Source organism: Crocuta crocuta, unplaced genomic scaffold (assembly GCF_008692635.1).
Source record: "Crocuta crocuta isolate KB4526 unplaced genomic scaffold, BGI_CrCroc_1.0 scaffold246, whole genome shotgun sequence".
Classification (NCBI taxonomy): Eukaryota; Metazoa; Chordata; class Mammalia; order Carnivora; family Hyaenidae; genus Crocuta; species Crocuta crocuta.
The window spans coordinates 3,427,059-3,450,800 of NW_027531902.1; the positions used below are offsets into that span (position 1 = coordinate 3,427,059).

Sequence of the window (23,742 nt, forward strand, 5' to 3'; positions counted from 1 at the left end):
AGCCATAGGTCGCTACTCTTTAGATTTCCCCCATATACACCCGGCAACCTTAATAATCACTGGATCTCCAGCTCTTAACACGCCAGAACACATAGGTGATGCTCAATAAATATTTGTTTAATAAATGAAAGAATGAATGAGAGAGTGAAGAGAATCAATATCAGGTTATGAATGGGGAAGAGATTTAAAAGCTGACGCAGTCTACAAGTAGGAGATTGTTAAAACAATTATCTCCGCCACGCTATCCCCTCCCGCACGGGAGGTGGAATTCCTCCTCCCCACTTGGATTCCAGCGCGGGAGGGAGGGGCCCTCCCAGGTGCCGGAGACCCTCACACCTGCGCCTCTCCCCACGACCCCGCAGGCTCCCGGGCCGAGGCCAGGATCAGAGGGATGGGGACCCAGGAGTCCGCCAATGNCCTCCCCCTCTGCCCGCCGCTCGGTCCCGCGCTGCCCGCCGCGCCGGGCCCGCGCCGGGATGGGGTAGGGGCAGCGCCAGAGTCGGGCGATGGGCCGCCCTCTGGGCACCGAGCAGCCCCCTGAGGCCTGACCGACCGCGAGGACCGGCGGAGGTGGGTGTGGGCAGGGCAGAGCCGCGCATTGGGGGTGCCCGGGTGATGCGGGGGCGGAGAAGGCATGGAGAGAAGGGGGGGTCCCGGCCTGCTGTGGGCGATGGGGAGCCCGGGAGAGCTGCTGCCACCGTGCGTTCTGGGCAGTCCTTGACCCCCCCCCCCCAAACTCCTGCCACCTCCAGGAGCCCCGCCTGGATGTCAAGCGGATGCCCCAGTGCCTCCCAGCGGACTCGGTGGGGACCATGGCTTCGCTGATGCCCCTCTCCCCATATTTAAGCCCCACGGTCCTCCTGCTGGTCAGTTGTGACCTGGGCTTTGTGCGAGCAGGTGAGTAAAGGGGGCGTGGGGTTAACCAGAGCTAGTCTGTGGATGGTTCCTTTTAACCTGTTAATTCACTGGCACCCACAGACCGGCCTCCCTCTCCTGTGAATGTGACAGTCACTCACCTCAGAGCCAACTCGGCCACTGTGTCCTGGGACGTCCCAGAAGGCAACATCGTCATTGGCTACTCCATTTCCCAGCAAGTATGAATCACCCTTCTGCTCCCTCAACCTGTGTCCTTGGATCTCTGAACATTCCTTCGGTTAACACCACCCCGGACCTAAGCTCCCCTCCCAGTGGTGGGGGAATCTGGGAGCTGGTGTTTCCTGGCTCAGGCTGCGTTTTTCACCCTACTCCGTGGAGTGCTTGGATGTTCAAGAGTCCTGGGACTGGTGTGAGACTGCCTTCCTGTCCCATCATCTCCCTGCAGAGACAGAATGGCCCTGGACAGCGTGTGATCCGGGAGGTGAACACCACCACTCGGGCCTGTGCCCTCTGGGGCCTGGCTGAAGACAGCGACTACACAGTGCAGGTCAGGAGCATCGGCCTTCGGGGAGAGAGCCCCCCAGGGCCTCGGGTGCACTTCCGAACTCTCAAGGGTTCTGACCGGCTACCCTCAAACAGTTCAAGCCCAGGTGAGGATCTCAGCTATTCTCCACTCTCTAAAGCTTTGGATTCTCTGGCCTTTTACCTGGCCTTTAGCCTCTTGTTTATTTCCCCCAAACCAGCAACAGTCAGGCTTAGATGAATAAAAGGATGATTTAATTCATCATACTGCCAAGAAACGAAGGAAAAAGGGGACTGGATATAGGCAGGCTGATAATGAATCATTTGGGGGGAGGGCTTTTAAGCTTCCTTTTACCCATCCTCAGTTCACATCCTCCACCACAGCCTGCGTGAGTACCCGCCTGCCGCTCTCCTGCTTTTTGGTCTCTAACTACCTGTCCACCAATAGCTTCCTAGAGAGAGGCTACCAGGGGCAACCTGGTGATGGGTCTACCCTGACACCAGTGCCCAGAAGCATAGAAGAACTCTGCAGCTGCTCCCCCATAATCTGGAGTCTATCTCCTCCTTGTTAGGTGACATCACAGTGGAGGGTCTGGATGGAGAGCGACCACTACAGACGGGGGAAGTGGTCATCATTGTGGTGGTGTTGCTCATGTGGGCTGGTGAGTAAGCTGCTGGACGGGGGTCAAGGATTGGGGCCTGGGGGGTTCAGTGAAGGCAGGAGGTGGTAAAGATTGTCGGGAGGAAAGACAGGGAGAGAGATGGAGCGGGGACATTCTTAGTTGAGGGGGGTGAACAGAAGTTGGAGGAGAGGAAGATTAAGAGGGTGGTGCTTGCACATGGGCACCAGGAATTCAAGGATTTTCTAGGAACTGTATGAGTATCTCACTGACCTTTAATGCTGTGAGTGGGGAGGTCAAGATCACAGCTCAGACTGTATTGTTGTGTTTCAGCTGTAATTGGGCTATTCTGCCGTCAGTATGATATCATCAAGGACAATGACTCCAACAACAACCCCAAGGAGAAGGGGAAGGGGCCGGAACAGAGTCCGCAGGGAAGGCCAGTGGGGACAAGACAGGTGATGTGGGGTCTGTGAGGGAGGAAAAGGTGATTTTGCTTCTGGGAGCAGCCATGGAAAGGGAGAAGGCCAAGGAAGGGCAGGAAAAGAAGGAGAATGCATATTTGGGATGGAGGAGGCTATTACTGTGCCACAGTTAGAGACTCAAGCTATTTTCTTTTACAGAAAAAGTCACCATCCATCAACACCATCGATGTATGAGTGAAGAAACAGAACCAGAAAACAGATGCACAAGCAACCTGGGGATAGGGGTGGGGATGGGGTCAGGAAGAGCCCCAGATGGTGATCTTCCCAAGACTGAAGGATCCCAGTCTCCTAGAGGGTAATGACACTCCCACAACCTCAGGCCTGGTACCCATCCTCTTTCCACTGTGAGCAGGGCCAGAAGGTAGGTCTCTTAGGGTCTGCACCCCTGGACCTGGGGAATGGCTATCAGATGGGATATGTCCTTCCATCCCCCAGGTCCAGGGGAAAGTCACTTATTCAACTGTATCCCATTAGGTCCCAAACAGGGCCCCCATTTCACCTGCATCAGGACTCTCGGCATCCCCAGCTGCCCCCACATCTTGCCTCTGGGTCTCAGAGAGGGGTGTTGCTTTGGGGACTCCCCCTCCCCCAGCAAATAAAAGAAATTGTCTGAGTCCGGAGGCAGATGCCGCACTGCACTACTCCAATGTCTTCCATGGAGCCTCAGGTGCTCCCCCTCTCACCTGGTAGCCCCTCCAGCTGCTGGTGATCTCACCCCTTGGACATTTTTCCAATAAAGGTTCTTGGACAAACTGGAGCTGACTGTATCGTATACCATATAGTATGCTGAAGACATTTCCCCACTGCCTGTCTCCTGACAACAAGGGCCTCTCACACCACCACCAACTCCACAAGAGCACTATCATTTTAAGGTGTTTGACTCTCTAGCCAGAGAGAGAGGCCAGAAATGGGGTTAGAAAGCTAGAGCCCTAGTTCCTTTTGTTCTGTTTAGTGAGAAGGGGGGAAGGTAAAGAAGGGGATGTAAGTTCTGTATCAGTGGAAACTAAGGTGATACCACATGAGAGGGCCAGTAACCTTTTTATGTTCCCTGCCCACACTGATACCCAAGCTCTTCCCCATTTATCCCTCTGATTCCTCCATCACCCATGACTTAATTTTCAGAAAAGGACTGAACAGTGTCTTGGGACAAACGAAAGAGCAGCTACCCTAACGGATCCCTTGGTGCCACGTGCTCCTATCCTATGCATTTCTGTACTTCTTCCCTCCCTCACTTTCCCTCCTGTCTGTCTCTGCTCATTCTGTCAAAGTCAATGATTGTGAAGTGTAAATGAGTTTATATTCACTCTCCGCCACTATGTTCAGAGGAGGATTATGGAAATAAAACTGAGGGGTTGGAAACCCCCTGTCAAAAGACTTCTACTTTGGGCTCTGGGGCTATTTGATTCCTGTAAAAATAGGGGGGATGGTGCCCGTGAGAGAACTAGCTGTGGGCGTTTGCATCCACTGTGGGGGAAAGACTTCAGAACCCAGAACTGGTGTAGACAGCATATGCTACACTTTCTGGAGACTTACGGGTCTTCTCAACTTGGGATCTTTCCAGAGGAGGTATATGAATAACTCTCCTTCTCTGCATCTCAGTCTCTCTGATATATTACAAGAATTTAAGCCAATAATTCTGAAAGGAACCCCGATCCAAAGAGAGATCAAGAAGCCAATATCCCTTCTACTTAACCAAGCTCCAACTCCCGGTATCACAAGACTTAACCTTAACCTATCAGGTGAGCCAAGCTCCGGTTTACCCTCTGCCTTGAACTAAAGAAGCATCCTGATCTGGGCAGCAGTCTTTAAGCCACTGCTCCCCAATTCTGAAGTAGGGTACCTTACCTCTCACTGGCCACTGGTTCCAAAACACTCATCTCTCAGATTCTGGACACATCATTTCCTGAGATGGGGGTGGCATAGGGTCTAGAGGTATGGCATGGAGATAGGGAGCCAGGAGTTCAGAACGGATATAAGGGTGTTTAAACGCACCAGCTCTGGGTTGAATCCCAGTTACATACATCCTTTATTATTAGTTTAGGTCAGTAACCCTGCTAATCCTGAGCCTCCTATTATGTAAAATGGGACTAAGGATATCATCGTCTTCAAAAAGTGGCTTTGAGATTAAATGAGATAATGCATGTACAACACTTTGCACAATACCTGGCAGATATCACGCTGAGTATTCACTGTTAGCTATCATTATTAGCCTTGTGGTCCCGTGCAGTCACGTAACGTACCCGGGTTCAGTTCCATCAGCTGCAAAAGGCCTATGAAAGCAATTGCCCTGCTTTCCATCAGCGTTGTGATGATTAAAAGAATGCACTCAGGTACACTTACACGAAGGCGCGAGAAAGACTGCGATTACGTCCGATCCCGAGTTTGCTGAGGACTTGTGGGCGTGGCTTAAGCCTGGGCTTGAAGGCAACGACGGGATTGGTTGGGGAGAGGATTCAATTCCTCTCGGAGTCCCGCCCTAGATCTCACTGCGCCTGCGCACGTTCTGTTTGCTTCGCCGCGAACCTACGTGGTGACCTTGCGAAGTGTGTGGCGCTCTGGTCGCATCTGCGTCAGCGGTAGTCGCTGCGGCTACGTGGCGGGTTGTCCAGGTAACCACGGGAGTTGTCGCTGACTGGTGGCATCTGCGAGACAGGTGTTCGTCATGCAGTTGAAGCACCTGAGGACCCTGCTGAGCCCTCAGGTGAGCAGTTGCGTGCCTCTTCCCGCCCCCGCCCGCCTTCACGTTCCAAGAAAAGTGAGGCAACTGAAATTTAATGATGTTTAGCGCCTACTGTACGCGGAAGACTGAAGGCTCTAGCGATGATCTCGACTGTGCGCGGTCGATAGCGTTCAGTATCGCTAACCTCAGTAGCTTTCGTTCCGTTTCCTTTAGCATCGGTTGTGTTCCAGGCCCCGTGCTGGGCGCACATGTAAACGAAGAACATAAATCTGCACCCAAATAAACAAACGCTTTAGGTGCAAGCCCCAAAGAGGGAGTGTAGAAGACCTTATACGTTCCTGCTGATGATGAAGATCCCAGACTCAGAAGAGGCTGGGCTCTGGGGGAGGAAGCCTAAACCATGCTGAAAAAAAGGCTGGGTTTGGGAGATAGGAGACCAGAATTTAAGTCCTAGGGCCAGCTGTACTTTTTAAATAAATGACCCAATACCGCTGACTTCAGCCCAGGCCACAGTCTCTCTGAACACTCACCCAACTATTTCATTTGGAAAATGGAAGTAACAATAAAAGCAACCTTAGGGGATCTGGAGGAAGAGTTGAAGTAATGTACACAAAGTCCACGGTAAACTGAGAAGCAGTGTAAAAACTGATGGAGAAGAGAGGAGAACATTCAAAATTTAAAGGACAAAATTATACAAAGCTAATAATAATACTGCCTCAGTGTATGTTTAATAGGTAGCCTGGCTGCATAAGTTAAGAAGTTAGGATTGTGTTTTGTGGAGTCCAGCATACACGGATTTAAATCTTGGCTCTGCCGCTTATAAACTGTGTATGTAAGCTTGAGCAAATTACTTAACCTTTCCGAACCTCGGGTTCCCCATTTGTAAAATAGGTAGAATAATGGCAACTGTCTCAGCGTTATGAGCTAAATGAGGTAATGCATATCGGACACTTATCAAAATGCCTAGTCTATGGCAAGATCTTGTTGATGGTTAGTTATTCTGTTCCCTACCTCATTTCATCCTCGTGACAGTGCTGTGAGGAATCAGGAAGGCTTCACAGAGTATGTGGCATAGCAGTAGGAGGAAATTGGGATGAAAGAGAGAGGTGCTCATTGCTCACTAAATTGCCCCTGAAACTGTAATTAAAAAATTCCTTTACCCTAGTGGAATAATTGGAAATGAAAACCTCCTTCAGTCTTTCAAAATAAGATGTCATGATGCAGGGAAGGGCAGAGGTCCAGGTTTGGGCAAAATGATGAAGGAAGATGATGAGCATTGGTTGTTGAACCTAATTTAATCAAGAATTGGAGCGCAGTAAAGGTGGCGGGTGACTCCTTTTCTGACTCTGGTTTGAGGATTTTGATGAAAATGGACCTTTTTGTTGTTGTTAAACTTTTACTTTGGAAGTAGGTGGGTTAGGAGTGAAAAGTACAGAAGTTTTAAACCAGAGTTCATGAACCCAATAATTAATCACACAATTGGAGCAGAAGCTAAATTTTTTATTCCAAGGAGGGAAGTCCTTAGTGCAGAACCATTGAGGACCAACGCTGGCGAGAATAAGTCACTGGGAGAGGATCACTACTAACTTGGGCTTCTGTTAAGTCCTCGAGGGGTGGGGAGGGAGGAACGCAAAAACTAACCAGGTGGCATTGTTCATTCTAAGTCTCAACTCTGATTATCTATTTTACTCCCCATTCTGGAACTTTCACCATATCTCCTTTTCCTACCAATTAAGCCCAAACTCCATGGCCAAGCTTCGAAGACCTTTCCTGAGCTGATCTCACTCTGTTTTTCTTGCCTTATCTCCTCTATTTTATTTGCAAGATAGTTTCAGCTAAATCAAATTACTGTTTCTTGGCCAGATTTGCCTTTGGTCATTAGTTCCCCATTTGTGGATCCATTCTTCAAAGCTTAAAGTTGATCATTTAAACATAAAATTTTCTCAAGCTTCTCCAAATTATTATTGTGCTTCATTATGTGCCGCTTTTATGGGGCTTTTCCTGTTTTTGCTCCATCTTGTTGCCTCGGACAGGGACCGTATTTTGCTCTTTGCCTTCCTTTCATCCCCTGGCCAGCCACCTTTCTCAATAGGGTATTCAAAAAATACATATATGTGGCTAAAGACCAAAACTTATCGGACCAATTGAATTTATTTCCATAGCAGACCTGAGATATGAGGAAACAAGGCCATTGCAGGGCAAATTGGTACAATTGATGTAGCATGTTTGCATTATGGGTTTCTAGAAACACCTTGTTCTCCTGGTCCAGGGTTTTATAGCCTTGGAGACCAGCATGCAACACAGGCATCTCTGGTTTAAGTACTATGCTGAGGAAAATTGACCCAAGTCGCGCTAGAACTAAAGGAACTAGAAATGCTTCTGCTGTTCTAAACGAGCGCCTGGGTTTATTTTTTGCCCCCGCTGCCACTGCAGGATGGAGCTGCAAAGGTGACCTGCATGGCTTGGTCCCAGAACAATGCCAAATTTGCTGTCTGCACAGTGGACCGGGTGGTATTGCTGTATGATGAACATGGAGAGCGGAGAGATAAATTCTCCACCAAACCGGCTGACATGAAGGTGAAGAGAGTACTCTGTGTACCTGAGCTTGCCACTGGGGCCTTATGAACCTGGAATTCTTCCTAACCGACTCTCCAGCCATAAGCATAGGAAGTGGCCTGCCCCTTCTTTTCTCAGGATAAATCCCTCAAGCCCATTAAGTCACACATGCCCCTTTTTTCTTTTCCATGTGTACTCATTACTTCTTTTCCTTTTCTTTCTTTCTTTTTTTTTTTTCTTTAACTTAGTATGGCAGGAAGAGCTATATGGTAAAGGGCATGGCTTTTTCTCCTGATTCCACTAAAATTGCCATAGGACAGACCGACAACATCATCTATGTTTACAAGATTGGAGAAGATTGGTGAGGATAGAGACTGGGATGTGGGGTGACCTGGAAAAGAAGGGGGGGCAGGAAGAAATGCCTTCCCAGGGAGGGGGAGTAGAGAAGGTGCTGATCCAGCCTGGAACATGGAAGGCAAAGGCCTTCCAGAGTCCGATGTTGCTTCCCTGCCTTTGCTTGCCCCACGTGTTCTGAGAGCCCATCCCTGGAGGAATCAGCCTATGGTCAACGTGAGGCCTTGAGATCCTGGGAGCCCTGGGTGATACAGCATCTATGTTACTGTTCCAAAGCTGTTCAGGCTCCCTCTTATGCCTCCTTTCAGGGCTCCGGTGGAATGGTAGGGAACACTACGGAGCCAGGGAAGGTATCTGCTCTTTCTTCCCTTCCCCTGGCATCATGCGTGGCAATTTATTTTTATGGAAGTGTTTTTAATATTCTTCTCCTCCTTTTTTTGGCAGGGGTGACAAGAAAGTCATCTGTAACAAGTTCATCCAGACGGTAAAGTTCAGACCAATCTCTGGGAGATTAGAATGCACAAACATGTATCAGTATATCTACTTATAAATGTAACTGAGAGTTGCACTTTTTAACATTGAATCTGTCTTTGCACTGCAGCGATGGTGCTGCCGGGCTGCCCATCCCCATCCACTTTCCTCCGTAAAGCCCAGTCGTGTCCTCTCCTCCCCTCCCTCGTAGGCAGCTGGGGCAGTGACGTGTGGCGGGGAGGTTCAGGTTGTTATAATTGTGCCAAGCTACAGAGACGGGGTTATCCTTTCCATGATTTGCTTCCTACAGAGTGCTGTCACTTGTCTGCAATGGCCAGCAGAGCACATCATTGTCTTTGGACTGGCGGAAGGGAAGGTAAAAGGAGGAAGAGAAACATAAGAGCGGTTGTGGGTGGCGATAATGGTTCTGGAGAGAGAAATACCGTTAAACTTCTTAAGGGTCAAGTTGTATGTTGGGAGAGAAAAGAGAAAGACCGTTTTTTTTTTCTGTGTTTTTTTTTTCCTTAGGACCTGGGTGAGATTGAAAGTCGCCTAACCAGATTTGTGTCCATTTTCCCATTTTCAGGTTCGTTTAGCAAACACTAAAACTAATAAATCATCTACCATCTATGGGACAGATTCTTACGTTGTATCACTGACAACAAAGTGAGTAAGGAAGAGCGGCACCCCAAGCGCTTGGAAATGTATGGAGAAGCATTGGGGAGGTCAGGACTGGGAGGCTGTAATACGGAAGCTGGGGAGGGCTGGTAGCAGGAACCCCAGCTGGGGTAGTGCGGGACAGGGAAGGGTGATTTCTTGGTGAGAAACAATGATCTCTTCCTGTATTTCTTTCCTTTCCTCCTCTTCCCCTGTTTTAGTTGCTCCGGGAAAGGAATTCTCTCTGGTCACGCAGATGGCACCATCGTTAGGTATTTCTTTGATGATGAAGGCTCTGGAGAGTCACAGGTATGACTAAAGGAGGCTCTGGGATGGGGGTATGGAAACCCAAGATCCCACCCAGAGGAAGTGGAACATTCAGATTGAGATGCCCTGGAGAGGTGGCTACAGGGGCAGGACATCCGAAAGAGGCATTTGGATACAGCCACAGAGAGAGTTTGTGCTCAGGAGGCCAGAGCTTAGTGTGTGTGTGGGAAAAGGGGAAGTCAAGTGGATTCTGAGAATAAGGACATTATTTTCAGTTATGTAAAAGGTATATTTATGTATATAAATTCACAGGAAAAAAAGTCATTTACTCTCAAGAGGGAAAAGGGAAAAGATGGGGGAGAAGACTGTTCCCATTTTACTGTATATAATTCTCTATTGCTTGAATCACTTACATTAAGAATTACTTGTGTAGGGGCACCTGGCTGGCTCAATCAGTAGAGCATGTGACTCTTGATCTCAGAGTCACGAGTTCGAATCCCACGTTGGAGGTAGAGATTACTTAAGTAATTAAAACTCAAAGAAAAAAAAAAGAATTACTGAATGTTTGTAATAATGAAATTTACGTCTCCTAAAAAGAAAGAGTCCTATGCTACTTGTGGGCCCACCCAGTGTTGGTTAATGTGTAGGTCATCTCCCTTTGGAGGGCCTTCCAGGTGTTTATTAAAGACCTCCAACATACGACTATCTTGAGGTTTCCTCTTGAGCACAAGGTCAGTAAGTGTGTGTATATGTCATACGCATGTGCGTGAGAGTATACAGCAGAAAGACAGTTTGTGAAGTCCTCCAGATTAGGATATGTTAGGGTGGCAAAAGGTTGGGAGGAAGATTTATGCAGAGTAGGATGGGCAGAGTGCTGGAGCTGTCAGGATCAGAGTGATTGAAACCCGCTACTTCTGTCTCAGGGGAAGTTGGTTAACCACCCGTGCCCACCTTATGCCTTGGCTTGGGCAACCAACAGCATCGTGGCTGCAGGCTGTGATCGCCGGATTGTGGCCTATGGAAAGGAAGGCCATGTGCTACAAACGTTTGATTACAGCCGTGACCCTCAGGAGCGGGAGTTCACCACCGCTGCAGCAAGTCCTGGGGGCCAGTCTGTTGTGCTGGGAAGTTATGACAGGTGGGTCCCCTTTCCACGTGCGCTCTGCGCACTTGCCCTGCGTGCACTCTGCTTTAGCCCAGTTATTCTCAACCAGAGTGGGAGACGGGATGAGAATCAAGAGTATGTTGGAAGAGATGCTCAGGTTTTAATTCCTGCGCTTCCCCCTTCCTGCTCCCACCATCCGTTGGCACTCTGGCAGTTCCGGAATGCACCAGCGTCTTGGTGTGTCTCTGTGCCTCTGCCTGGGACTCCACAGTAGAATTCATCTCCACTTCCTTTGTGTTACCATTGCCTCTTTTCAGACCACTGACAGTGTTTGGCACGCTATGTTACACTTGGGTGTTTGTAACTCTCTGGCTAAATTGAAATGCCCTTGAGAAGAGGAGCCTATTCAAAAAAAAAAAATTTTTTTTTTAATCTCCAGTGCCTACATTAGCATCTAGTACATAATACGTGCTTAAATGTTTGGTGAATGAATGAATGAATGAATGAAAGAAAGAAAGAAAGAAAGAAAGAGTAAATAAACACCCTGGATCTGGGTCCCCTCATGTCCCTGGAACACTTTTAACCCCAGCTTTGTCGGTCCTGCCTTTCTATCCCCTTCAGTCTCATGTGTATATCTGTCTTCCTTTTGCTCTGTTTTCCTGCCATTTCTTTTTCCTTATTTCTCTGCTGCTGACAGCTCATTTTTCTCACCAGCCATGATCTCCTTTTGTTGTTTCTACTCCCATCACCCTCACCCCACTTTACTTTTGACTTGATGTTCCCAGCTCCCTTCTGGTGAACCTTTTTGTTCTCTCCTATGAGACTCCCTAGCCCGCGTGTCCTCTAACTTCTTTTCTTCTATGATACAGCGAGACTCCTTTCCTTCAGTTACCCACCCATTTCCACACTTTTGCTCAGCCTCCCTCTGTTCTAAAAGCCACCTACTTAATTTCAGACTTCGGGTGCTCAACTGGAGCCCTCGAAGAAGCATCTGGGAGGAGGCAAAGCCCAAGGAGATTGCCAACCTATACACCGTCACTGCCTTGGCCTGGAAACGCGACGGCTCACGACTGTGTGCGGTGTGTTTACTAGTAATCCCTTTCTGCATGGGGGACTTTCTCCAAACTAGGAAAAATCTTGCCTTTACCTAAAGCACTCTCTCCTGAAACTAGAGAATCTCCTCTTCCATTTTTGACTCCAATCTAAAAATATGACGTTAAAGGCAGGAAAGAGAAATTCACACTTTATTAGAAGCCAAAAGAGACAGAATTCTGTAGGCAGGGCTGAGTTCTCCGTTTCTTCCCATCACCGTGTGATGCCCTTGAGCCCTGTGATTGCCCCCTCTTTCCATCTGGTTCTTCCCAAAACTGCCAGCCCTTTTACTGCCAACTCTTCTCTAGATTCTGGAACCTAGGTTTTGTGGGTGCCTCTAGAAACCCTCCCCATGCCTGGTACGTTTCATGCTGTCACGTTCCCTCCTAGGGCACACTCTGTGGTGGAGTGGAACAGTTTGACTGCTGCCTCCGGAGGAGCATTTATAAGAACAAGTTTGAGTTGACGTATGTGGGACCTAGCCAGGTAAGCAGCTGGTGGCCTGCCTCACTGCAGTCTTGCCAGCGCTCCTTCATCCTTGTGATGCTTCCCTGCCTTCTGGACACAGGCACAGTGTCAACTTTCACCCCTCGCAGAGCTGTTCTGGAGAACAGAATGTGTCTGGGGCACTCTTAGGCAACCTTCCTGCTATAGTTCTTCCAGCTTATTGTAAGAAAATATGTAAACAACAGACCTAAGAGCTTAAGGGGCACAGAGGTTGCTACTTAACTTCTTCCTGGTTTAAAACTTCACTCCCTGTATTCTGTCAACTGGGGAATTTGATCAATAAGATTACGCGGGTATGTCGTATTGCTTTAGGGCCTCTGAACTCACCATGTGTGATGTTGCAAGCTAATTTCTTAGTCCCTGAGCTCACTTTTCTCTATCTCTTTACTCTTTTCATTTATTATTCCTTCATTCCTTCGTTCTTTCATTTTCTGTCCATTCTCTGTGTGTGACACTGTTAGGTATTGAGAATATAATTATTGGTAATACCTTGTCCCTTCATGAAGATCATTCTGGCAAGGGAGCCAGACATACGAAACAACTATATAGTACACCATGGTTGAAGTCATCATAGAGTTTTTACAAAGAGGCACAGGAATGTAGAGAGAGTGATTGTAGTGTAGAGAGAGTGATGGAACTTTCAGAGTCATTGGTGTTACAAGCATCGAAAGAGAATATATGAAAGCATTTCATGAATAGTAAAGCACTCTGTAAATGTGAGGTGTCATTCCTACCAACAATATCCTAGGCCAGATGAGGAAATAAGATATTAGCTTTGTCCGACACTGTGGAGGTGGGCAAAAGGCACAGCATATCTGGGTTGAGAGAAGCCTGGGGGGCTCAGACTTGTTCCTTACCAAGGTGATTGTGAAGAACCTATCATCGGGGACCCGAGTGGTACTCAAGTCACACTACGGCTATGAGGTGGAAGAGGTGAAGATCCTGGGAAAGGAACGTTACCTGGTGGCCCACACATCAGACACACTGTTGTTGGGGGACCTGAACACTAATCGCCTTAGTGAGGTAAGAGACAGAATTGGAAGGGCAGGGAATGGGGCATCTTGAGCTGCTCCTTCAGGGGAGCCACGGTCCCTGGGAGAAGATCTCTGAGGAAAGCTCTAACATTCTGGTGTGGGGGAACTGGTGATCTGGGACTGAGATCCAGGAGGTCTAGAATCCTGGAATATGAATCCTCACTGTTGGACTCTTTGTATGCTCTCTCCCCAAAACTTGGGACTGAGGCAAAATCTGACACAGCACCTCTTTTGTGCAACATAAGAGCCTTCCTAACCTCGATCTCTCTAACCCTAACCCTGTCTTTCTCTCAGCGTTGTCTTGGATACTTACCTATATTGTTCCTTATGTCTTCTCCCTCCTTGACAGGTAGCTTGGCAGGGTTCTGGTGGCAATGAGAAATACTTCTTTGAAAATGAAAATGTGAGTAGAATTTGATGAACCGTCACCATCTCAATAAACCTCCTTTTAGCTCCTATTTCAGAAGGATGCCAGGGGGCAGGGGGTTGAGGAGACAGCAGATCAAGGGGGAGGGTGAAATAGGCAGAGGAACGGAATAAAGAGAAAAGTGGGAGTCACTCTGAACTGACAGTACACCTCCCTCTACTGTTGGTCCCTTTCTTCATGCAAACTTTCCACCGTGTAACAATTCCATTCTTCCCCAGGTGTGCATGATCTTCAATGCTGGAGAGCTAACCCTGGTGGAATATGGGAGTAATGATACCCTGGGTTCTGTACGTACTGAATTCATGAACCCCCACCTCATCAGGTAACCCCCACAAGGTTCTCTAAATATTCAAAACCCCAAAGAACTCCTTTTTAATGTCTAATTCATATGTCCTCAGGTTAATCTAAAAACTTCATCCTGTATGGTACTTCAGGGCCCGTGATAAACATCTCAGTGGCCTAAGCCCATGTTGCCTTACCTCACCCTTCATGTTTCAGTGTCCGTATTAATGAGAGGCGTCAGCGAGGAATGGAAGAAAATAAGAAATTGGCTTATCTGGTTGATATTAAGACCATTGCTATAGGTGAGTAAGACTCTCTCATAACTCTAATAACAGAATAGATGTTTATATACACTTCCATATCACAGGATTGTGTACAGTGGAGAATATAGGAATCTGAGAGGCACCAAGTAAATGAGTGACCCCGCTCTTTACAAAGGGTATGTGAAATGTTCAAGTGTGTCTGTATGCAGATGTGTGCATACAGATATACAGCTACATGTATAGGCCTGCTCATATCATTATTCATGGTCTCTAGGCTTGTATCTTAGGGCTGGAAATTGTGAATTGTATACAGGAACCATTAGCAAATTTATGAATTTTCTTGTTTAGACTTCGTAGGATAATAGACTATTAGAACCGGAAGGGGACTTGTTTTCTGTATACTTTGTCATTAGAAACTAGTGATGACAGACTTTATTTGTATTTCACAAACATTCATGTAAGTAAATAAATTTTATTCTATATAGTAATAACTAATTTTGCATTATGTAATATTTCAAGCATAGGAAAATGTGTATAGAATAAAATAGAATTCCCTAAGAAGTAGAGAAAATAGCATATCTGTATAGAGTAGTTGTTAAGAACAAGGGTCTGGAGTCAAACCTCCCCACTTCTGTACCTAGTACCTGTGTAGGTACTGTGTAGGTAAGTTTTGTAACTTTTCTGTATCTCAGTGTCCTCATCCACAAAATGGGGATAAGAATAGTACCTACCTGGGGCACTTGGGTGGCTTTGTCAGTTGAGCATCTGACTTTGGCTCAGGTCATGATCTCACTCTCGTGAGCTCGAGCCCCACATAGGGCTCTGTGAGCCTGGAGCCTGCTTCAGGATCTGTCTCCATCTCTCTGCCCCTCCCCTGTTTGCGCTTGCTCTATCTCTCAAATATAAACAAGAAAATAAACATTAAAAATTTTTTAAAAATAGGGGCGCCTGGGTGGCTTNTAGTACCTGCCTCGTACGAAAAGCACTTAGACTAGTGTCTGGCACATAATAAGCACTTAATAAATATTAGCTATTAATATTATTGTGTACCCACACCCAGTTCTGTCATGTCCTGACTTCCCTCTCATTGTATTTACTTTGAATCTTTTCTCTCTTATCTTATTGAGGGGCATTTAAGTTGTTGGTTTTTTATTGTTCCCAGTGTTTCTATTCTCTGAGGTTTATACCTAGAGTGGAATTGCTGAATCATAGAAGAGGTACATCTGCAGTTTCACCAAATATTTCCAAATTGCTCTGCAAAGAGACTGTACCAATTTACATTCCCACCAGCAGTTAGAGGTCCCAGTGTTCTACATCCCATCCAATACTTGAAATTGCCTGACTTCATAATTTGGCTCAATCGTTTATGTGAAATAATATCTCATTGTATGAACTTTTTTTTTGGTTGTTCATTTGTTTTTTGGCTGTTTGGATTTCTCCTTCTGCATATTGTCAGTTCGTATCCCTTGCCTATTTTTAAAATCAGGTTGTCGTTTCCTTATTGACTTGAAGGAGTCCTGTGTATGTGTGTAGACAGCCTCGTCATCTGTATTGCAGATACTTTATCTCAGCGTCTTTAAGTGTTCAGACTTTTTAATTTTAACGTAGTTCATGTAATCACTTTTTAAGAAATAGTTTGTGATTTTTGAGGTCTTACTTAAAAAGTTTCTTACTCCCTCCTGTATTTTAATCATTTTAAATTTTGATTTTCACCTAGAATTAATTTTTATGCATAATATGGGTGTGGATCGTATTTTTTTTTCCATGTTTAACCACTTATTGAAAGTCCATTCTGTACTCACCAATGTCACTTCTCAAAAATTGAGTTTCCATATATGTATGGGTCTGTTCTTAAGATACTTTTACATTTCATGAATTTTATATTTCACATCAGATTATTGATGTAATCAATGATTGTATCATGATGGCACCAAAGTCAAGAGGGGAATTTGGAAACTGGTTTCTCTCTTTCTATTTACAAGTCTATAATGGAAATAATAATATAGTCCAGTGGCCTACGAGCCAGGAGACTTTGGACAAGTCACCTCACTCTGTAGGGCTCATCTTCAATGCGTGTAAAATGACAGAGTTCTTCTCTTAACCTTTTTTGGTCCATGACCCCTTTGAGTATCTAATTAAAATCACAGGTCCTTTCCCAGAAGAATATATATAAACACATAATTTTGGGGGTGCCTGGGTGACTCAGTCAGTTAAGCGTTCAACATCAGTCAGCTCAGGTCATAATCTCACAGTCCTTGGATTCGAGCCCCGCGTCAGGCTTTGTGCTGACAGCTCAGAGCCCTGGAGCCTGCTTCAGATTCTGTGTCTCCCTCTCTCTATGCCCCTTCCCCTGCTCACTTGCGCGCGCGCGCGCTTTCTCTCAAAAAGTAAATGAACATTAAAAAATTTTAAACACATAATTTTGTGTGTCATTTCAGTATGTATAATTGTGTATAATTCCACTGAAATAGGGCCCCCACAGCTCTAGTGGTCTATGATTCTACACATAAATTGGAACATTGAAACATAGCTTTATCATTTTGCTTTTAAACAAAAAGAAATTTCTTTTTTATTCTGTTTATTTATTTTGAGAGAGAGCACGCATGTGGGAGGGACAGAGAGAGAGAGAGAGAGAGAATCCTAAGGAGACTGTACCATCCGCACAGAGCCCAATCAATGCAGGGCTCAACCGCACAAACCATGAGATCATGACCTGAGCCAAAAATCAAACCTAGTGACCCTAGGCACCCAGGTGCCCCTGCAAATGTCATTTTCAGATGGGTCTTCTCAGCTGCAGACATTAGTGGCATTTGTCTTTAGCTTCAGCAGCTAAAGGATGTGCTCATTGATAATGTATATAAATAAGAGTTGTGAGTGGGCTGTGTTCAGGAGAGTCCCTGAAAGCATCCTAGTCAGTCCTCAGCGGTCTGTTCTGAATGTGATCATTTCTTATATTGTCTATTGACTTCACACCAAATAAACATCCGTCCCCAGCATGGTCAGCCTCACTGTAGTCAGAGGTGCCTCCTGGATTGTATGTGTGCCTGCAGGGCTGTTTGCCTCCTTGGTGCTCTTACATCATAGGCACTCAAAGTGCAGGTAACTCCTTGGAGCAAATAAATTCATCAAGGTCATTTTATCCATCAGCTTTCCCTCACTGGGGTGCTGGAATTGAGGCTCTTCCTTAATGCGCTCAGTGCTGCCTTCCAGAGGATTTCATGAGTAACGGAAGCCAGTTGCTCTGATCTGTCCTGATCTGCTGAGACAACCCCGGGATCCCAGAGGAGAATCCCATTTCTTGATGGATCTAGACCGTTTGAGTCAACCACAGAGTTAAACAAAACCTCAATTTTAGAAGAAATCTAGTATCTTAAGCATCTTAGCAAAATTATGTCGCATTGGTCATTTACATTCCTCATATTCTAGACTGATGCAGCGTTCATAAAACCTAACAGACGAGTGAAGGCAAGACCTTTGCAGGCTGCCTCGTGCCCTGTATCGGATTATATGGACTCTATTCTCTTAACCGCTGTCTCCTTTACTTTATAGTGGATCTGATTGGTGGCTACAACATTGGCACCATCAGCCATGAGAGCCGTGTGGATTGGCTAGAACTTAATGAAACTGGACACAAGCTTCTCTTCAGAGACCGGAAACTTCGTGTGAGGAGGTTTACTAAGGCCTTAACCATTGTGTGATCCATAGAGATGTAGTACCGCCTACCACCAGGAGTTGTGGGAGGCTGGTTGGGACATAATTTCTTGGTGCTATGCCATTAACATGGCAAAAAGCATAGAAGAATCAAATTACGTCTGCTATCATAGCCCATCCTGTATTACCCTTGAGATGGTATCATGATGGCACCAAAGTCAAGAGGGGAATTTGGGAGCTGGTTTCTCTCTTCACTGTTTACACAAGTCTAATAATGTCCTCATGAAACTGCCTCACCCCTGCAATGCTGGCTGACCTTTACCCACGTCTCCTGCAGTGGTTTTCAGCTACTCTTACCTGGCAGCAGTGAAGCTGGTTCAAGGACAGTTTCCCCTCAGCCCCTTATTGACTCTAACCTCAATATGGTGCCACCAAAGAGTTCAACCTCCAGGGCAAAGAGACTATCTGGTGATTTTTCATTTCATTTTCATTATGATGTGAAAGCCACGCTGCAAATATCCAGACCATTCAATTTGCCTGGTGGCCTCACTTTTGTGCCCCAGTCTGGCAACTGTGACCCAGAACTACTCTTAAGACTGAAAGTCTAACCTTCGCCTAACTTAAATTTCTGGGTGTAGATCGTTACTTGTTTGGTCATCTCTTACTTGCCAGAGTCATGATGTACCAAGTCAACATAAACATCAAGGGTAGCAGATTAGAAAGCTTTGAAATTCAGAACGTACCTGATTGGTGGGTTAGTTCACCATGTTTCACCATTAGGGAAATGGTCAAGGTCAGAAGATACCCCATATCCCCTTCCCCTTCTAATTGTGTTGTCTACCTCTTTCTCCCTCAGTTACATCTATATGATATTGAAGGCTGCTCTAAGACAATGATCCTCAACTTCTGCTCCTACGTGCAATGGGTCCCAGGAAGTGATGTGCTGGTAGCTCAGAACCGAAACACCTTGTGTGTGTGGTACAACATTGAGGCACCTGAGAGGGTCACCATGTCCTCTATTAGGGTATGTCGACACCAGGACACCTCAGGCATAGTGTCACACTGACTGATTAGAGCCCTGAGGAAGCTCCAAAGGCTATTTGGTTTTCTTTGGCCCACCCCGCCCCCCATAATCACTGTGATAGAGTTGGCAAGTAAAGCTTAGATTTTCCCACAGCGGGCCAGGCCCCAGAACCATCCTAGTTCAAATTCCTGACATTATATTAAGTCCTTGGAGTATGGGTCTCTATCACAGTGGCCCTGGGAATTCACCAGGCCATAATGAGGAGTTCTCTTAAGCTGGAAAATAATACCTGCCCAATAGAGGGGCAGTTCTGGGGCAGTTCCTGTGTGCTGATTCTCTGTTGTAAGCCAAGCAGAGCTCCCTTCTTATCAGACTGAAGACCAGCCCCTCCCTCCTACCCCACCAGCACCACACACATGCTGGTGGTGTCCCAGCGCCTGCGAGGAACCTGTGAAAACCAAGGAGGCTATAGGGTGACCGGTGTGGGTATGGACAGAGCACTCTTTTGTTCTTTTTTCTCCTTTCTTGCCATTTTACACTAATTAAGTGTGGGTTTTTGGGGTTGTTTTGTCCTTTTTTAAACACTTGTTTTTCACTTTTTTGCTTTGGAGGTAATACATTTTATTCCTGTGGTGGTTACCCTTAAAAGTTTACCGAATACCTAGTAGTCTAAAGTTATCTAGCATCTAAACCTCCCTGCAAATAATACAGTGACCTGAACTTTGATTACCTCCCCTCTGCCATTGTTATCCAGTATTTTGTCATCCGCAAAGTTAGACATTATTCTTTTACACAGCCAGAATTTGTTTAGATTTACCATCATGGCACCAGTTTCTCTGTTTACTTTTTTCTTCTTTTTTGTTTTTTTTTTCCAGTTTACTTTTTCTATTGCATTGCTGATCTTCCCTCTGGAGTTATTTTTCTTCTTGAAAGAAAGTGTTCTTAAGAAAAATGATCAGTTTCTAGAATCTACTGAAATGTAATTATCTGAAATTTTTTTAAGTTTATTTATTTTGAGAGAGAGCAAGAGAGAGTGCTCTGCACTGTCAGCGCAAAGCCTGATGCAGGGCTCAAACTCCTGAACCATGAGATCATGACCTGAGCTGAAGTCAACTGACTGAGCCACCCAGGGGCCCCTGAATTTTTTTTTTTTTTAAATAGGCTTCACACCCAGCATGGAGTCCAACACAGGGCTTGAACTCAGACCCTGACATCAAGACCTGATCTGAGATCAAGAGTTGGATGCTTGACACGTTGAACCACCCAGGCAACCCTATCTGAAAATGTTTTTATTTGGCCTGTTCTTGAAAAATACTCGGACTTAGTACCCGATTCTAGATTGATAGTTGGTTTTTCTTAGCCTGTTGCAAATACCATCCCATTGACTAATTTCCTTTCTTCTGACAAGTTTATTAACAACCCTTTCTGTCTTTTCTCTCTTGTTGCTTTTCAAGTCTTCTCTTTCTTCAGTGTTCTTTTTTTTAATGTTTTTATTTATTTCTAGGAGAGAGAGAGAGACAGCGTGAGCAGGGGAGGGTCAGAGAGAGAGGGAGTCACAGACTGAAACAGGCTCCAGGCTCTGAGCTGGCAGTCAGCACAGAGCCCGACGCGGGGCTCAAACCCACGAACCGCGAGATCATGACCTAAGCGAAAGTCAGACGCTTAACCGACTAAGCCACCCAGGCGCCCCTTTCTTCAGTGTTCTAAAGTTTCACTACAGTGTCTCAATATAAATTTCCTTTTACTTACCCTGCTTTGTGTATTTGTGCGGTATGTGGTATATTTGTGAGTATGCATATTTTCATCAGGCTTGGTATTTTCTCGTCCATGATCTCTTCAAACATTGCTTTTTTTTCTCGCGCCGTCTAGTCTTGCCCTCAGACTCGTTCAGTTTCTTTTCCTGTCTTTGTGCCTCTGTAACCTCTCCTTTATTTTCCTTTCTCCTTCTCACTCCACGCTATGTTCCTGATTATTTCTTAAGATAAATCTTTCAGGGGTGCCTGAATGGCTCAGTCAGTTAAGCATCCTACTCTTGATTTCAGCTAAGGTCATGATCTCACAGTTTTGTGGGTTCGAGCCCCAGTCGGGTTCTGTGCTGACAGCTTGGGATCTCTCTTTGCCCCTATCCTGCTCACACTCTCTCTCTCTCCCCCAAATAAATAAACTTAAAAAAAATTAATCTTTCAGTTCAGTAATTCACTTTCATCATTGTCTAGTCTGCTATTTAAACCACCCATTGAGGTTTTTCTTTACTTCAAATATTAAGTTTTTCATAAGGTTTTATTTGGTTCTTTCTCCAGTCTGCCTGACCATTTTTTTTTTTAGTATATGCTCTACCAGAGCTAGCACAACCTGGCCATTTTTTTTTATTTTTTTTTTAAATGTTTTATTTATTTCTAGGAGAGAGAGAGAGAGAGACAGCGTGAGCAGGGGAGGGTCAGAGAGAGAGGGAGTCACAGACTGAAACAGGCTCCAGGCTCTGAGCTGGCTGTCAGCACAGAGCCCGACGCGGGGCTCGAACCCACGAACCGCGAGATCATGACCTAAGTGAAAGTCGGACGCTTAACCGACTAAGCCACCCAGGCGCCCCACAACCTGGCCATTTTTGATAGCCTCTTGTTTCTTGCTTAATTTATAATTTCATCTCTTAGGTCATTAAACGTTTTACACTTATTTTATATTCCATAACTGTTTTTCTTCATAACTGTTACTTTTAAGATAAAGCACAGATGCTTTATTTTTTTTTTTTTAATGTTTTATTTATTTCTAGGAGAGAGAGAGAGAGAGACAGCGTGAGCAGGGGAGGGTCAGAGAGAGAGGGAGTCACAGACTGAAACAGGCTCCAGGCTCTGAGCTGGCAGTCAGCACAGACCCCGACGCGGGGCTCGAACCCACGAACCGCGAGATCATGACCTAAGCGAAAGTCGGACGCTTAACCGACTAAGCCACCCAGGCGCCCCCATAACTGTTACTTTTAAAAATTGTTTCAAGGTTTTAAAATTTTTATTTATTTTGAGAGAGAGTGTGCATGCCCATGAGTGGGGGAGGGGCAGAGAGAATCCCAAGCAGGCTCCATGCTGTCAACGCAAAACCTGATTCAAGGCTTGAACCCACAAACCACAAGATCATGACCTGAGCCAAAGTTGGATGCTTAACCAACTGAACCACCCAGGCGCCCCGTTATAACTATTATTTTTATTACCAGAAATGCTTGGAGGTCCAAAACTGGTGTAGTTCCTGTTTCCTCCTATACAGTGGTTAACTTCTATTTTGGTACTTTTTTTCTTGTGAGCTCATGTTATATTGAATATAAACTTTTAGAATTTCAAGGGCCTAAAATGGATTTGTTTTCCTGCAGAGATGATTTGTTTGCTTCCACAAGAATTAGGCATATTAATGACTTTTGTTCCCTTTACTGAAGAGAGGCTCCCAGTTTTCATGAGGGATTCTCAGATTCAGCCTCCCTGGCTTGCTGGAGGACCCATGATTTATTCTCTCCAGAAGTGTGTGCCTTCAGGGCAGCCATACCCTTTCACTTGCTCAACTTCTGTTTTGTGCTGCTCAGGCTTTAGCTTACTGATCTCTTTCTTTTCTTTCCTCTTCTTTCTGTTCTTCCTTTTCTTCCCTTTGCTCCCTCCCTTCTCTCTGTTCTCTCCCCTCTGTTCCCTTCCTCCCTCCCTTCCTTCCTTCCTTCCTGAGATGGGGTAGGAAGCACGCCTAGTGATTTCTTCAGGTGAACTCAGCAACAAATGGATTATAAAGTATGTCCCAGGTTGAAGTTATATTTTAACAGGAGGACTCTTAAGCTAGAAGCAGAAGGGGATGTACACTTTGTCAGTTTACCTCCAGGCTGGCCCAGCTATGAGTGTACTTTAACCCAAGGATATTACCATAGATAAGGAATTTTTACCTGCTTGGAAGAAACTAAATATTAGGCAAACAAGGGCCACTGTAATTCCCTCAACGTGTGAGCACTAGGGGGTTGGGTAAGGGTGGGTCTGTTATGCAGTGGAGGCAGTGGAAACACTAACCTGGAATTCGCCGGGGGGGTGGGGGCATTGAAATTTTACAGGGTGACATCATAGGCCTGGAGCGGGGCGGGGGGAAGACTGAGGTGATGGTGACCGAAGGTGTGACTACAGTCGCCTACACGCTGGATGAGGGCCTGATCGAGTTTGGAACAGCCATTGATGACGGCAACTACACCCGGTGAGGGGCTGGGCTGATCACCCAGGAGGTGGTGGGAGAAGCCAGTTCCGAGGCCGGAGGATTTGGGATGGGCCGTAAAACTGGCCACATCTAAAAAGAACCTGGTGGGAGGAGATTAGACAAAAAGGCCAAACAGTTGCCTGACTCTCCCTGCCCTTTCCCCCAGCCCCCCTCACCAGTCTTCCTCCGCGTCCTGATGACCCTGGACTGTTGCTTTGCTTCCTTCTCTCTTCAGGGCAACAGCCTTCTTGGAGACTCTGGAAATGACCCCAGAAACAGAGGCAATGTGGAAAACCCTGAGCAAACTGGCACTAGAGGCAAGGCAGCTCCACATTGCCGAAAGGTGAGGTAGACCAGAACGGAGGTGCTGGGCAGCCAGGAAGGATGACAGTGGGTTGTGCCAGCATCATAGAACCCTTCCATGTCGTTATTCCAAACATTCTTCCATCCTGGGTTCTAAGAGTATGTCTTTTACTGTTTTGCTTCCCCTTTGTATAACTAGCTTCCCCTTCAGAGCTTTGACATCCATATCCTCCGATCCATGCTTCACTGTGTATTTCCAAACGTGGATTAGGAGTGTAGTTAGTAGGACAGACTTGGGTCTCCAGACTTTGAGTTGTCTTGGCTCCATTTCCCAGCCTATATAACCTTCGGTTCAGC

The 23,742-nt window shown here is 46.1% G+C and overlaps 2 protein-coding genes across 2 annotated transcripts in view; both read left to right on the forward strand.

Annotated features, from left to right (window-relative positions):
- Window positions 1-472: 472 nt before the first annotated feature.
- On the forward strand, window positions 473-2,739 carry FNDC4 (fibronectin type III domain containing 4). Its single transcript, XM_077774105.1, has 7 exons — window positions 473-570; window positions 753-897; window positions 979-1,094; window positions 1,322-1,526; window positions 1,971-2,060; window positions 2,352-2,476; window positions 2,642-2,739. Exons 2-7 carry the CDS (start codon window positions 777-779, stop codon window positions 2,675-2,677), a joined length of 693 nt encoding a protein of 230 aa, XP_077630231.1. The 5' UTR covers window positions 473-570; window positions 753-776; the 3' UTR covers window positions 2,678-2,739.
- A 2,351-nt stretch (window positions 2,740-5,090) lies between these two features.
- The window catches only part of IFT172 (intraflagellar transport 172), a 33,273-nt gene continuing 14,621 nt past the window's right edge, over window positions 5,091-23,742 (forward strand). Inside the window, exons 1-18 of the mRNA XM_077774091.1 lie at window positions 5,091-5,204; window positions 7,617-7,760; window positions 7,988-8,100; window positions 8,538-8,577; window positions 8,875-8,940; window positions 9,151-9,230; window positions 9,443-9,530; window positions 10,412-10,626; window positions 11,549-11,672; window positions 12,076-12,171; window positions 13,054-13,215; window positions 13,576-13,629; window positions 13,872-13,975; window positions 14,152-14,237; window positions 17,748-17,860; window positions 18,706-18,873; window positions 22,946-23,082; window positions 23,318-23,425. Of these exons, the coding sequence (XP_077630217.1) occupies window positions 5,166-5,204; window positions 7,617-7,760; window positions 7,988-8,100; window positions 8,538-8,577; window positions 8,875-8,940; window positions 9,151-9,230; window positions 9,443-9,530; window positions 10,412-10,626; window positions 11,549-11,672; window positions 12,076-12,171; window positions 13,054-13,215; window positions 13,576-13,629; window positions 13,872-13,975; window positions 14,152-14,237; window positions 17,748-17,860; window positions 18,706-18,873; window positions 22,946-23,082; window positions 23,318-23,425 (1,937 nt within the window). The 5' untranslated portion in view covers window positions 5,091-5,165. The remainder of the gene's footprint in view (window positions 5,205-7,616; window positions 7,761-7,987; window positions 8,101-8,537; window positions 8,578-8,874; window positions 8,941-9,150; window positions 9,231-9,442; window positions 9,531-10,411; window positions 10,627-11,548; window positions 11,673-12,075; window positions 12,172-13,053; window positions 13,216-13,575; window positions 13,630-13,871; window positions 13,976-14,151; window positions 14,238-17,747; window positions 17,861-18,705; window positions 18,874-22,945; window positions 23,083-23,317; window positions 23,426-23,742) is intronic.

Excerpts from the sequence above, each read along its gene's own strand:
- FNDC4 (XM_077774105.1), top strand. The coding sequence starts at position 777 with ATGCCCCAGTGCCTCCCAGCGGACTCGGTGGGGACCATGGCTTCGCTG. Across the intron at positions 2,061-2,351 it reads GGTGTTGCTCATGTGGGCTG|CTGTAATTGGGCTATTCTGC; the intron begins GTGAGTAAGCTG and ends GTTGTGTTTCAG. Across the intron at positions 2,477-2,641 it reads GGCCAGTGGGGACAAGACAG|AAAAAGTCACCATCCATCAA; the intron begins GTGATGTGGGGT and ends TTTCTTTTACAG.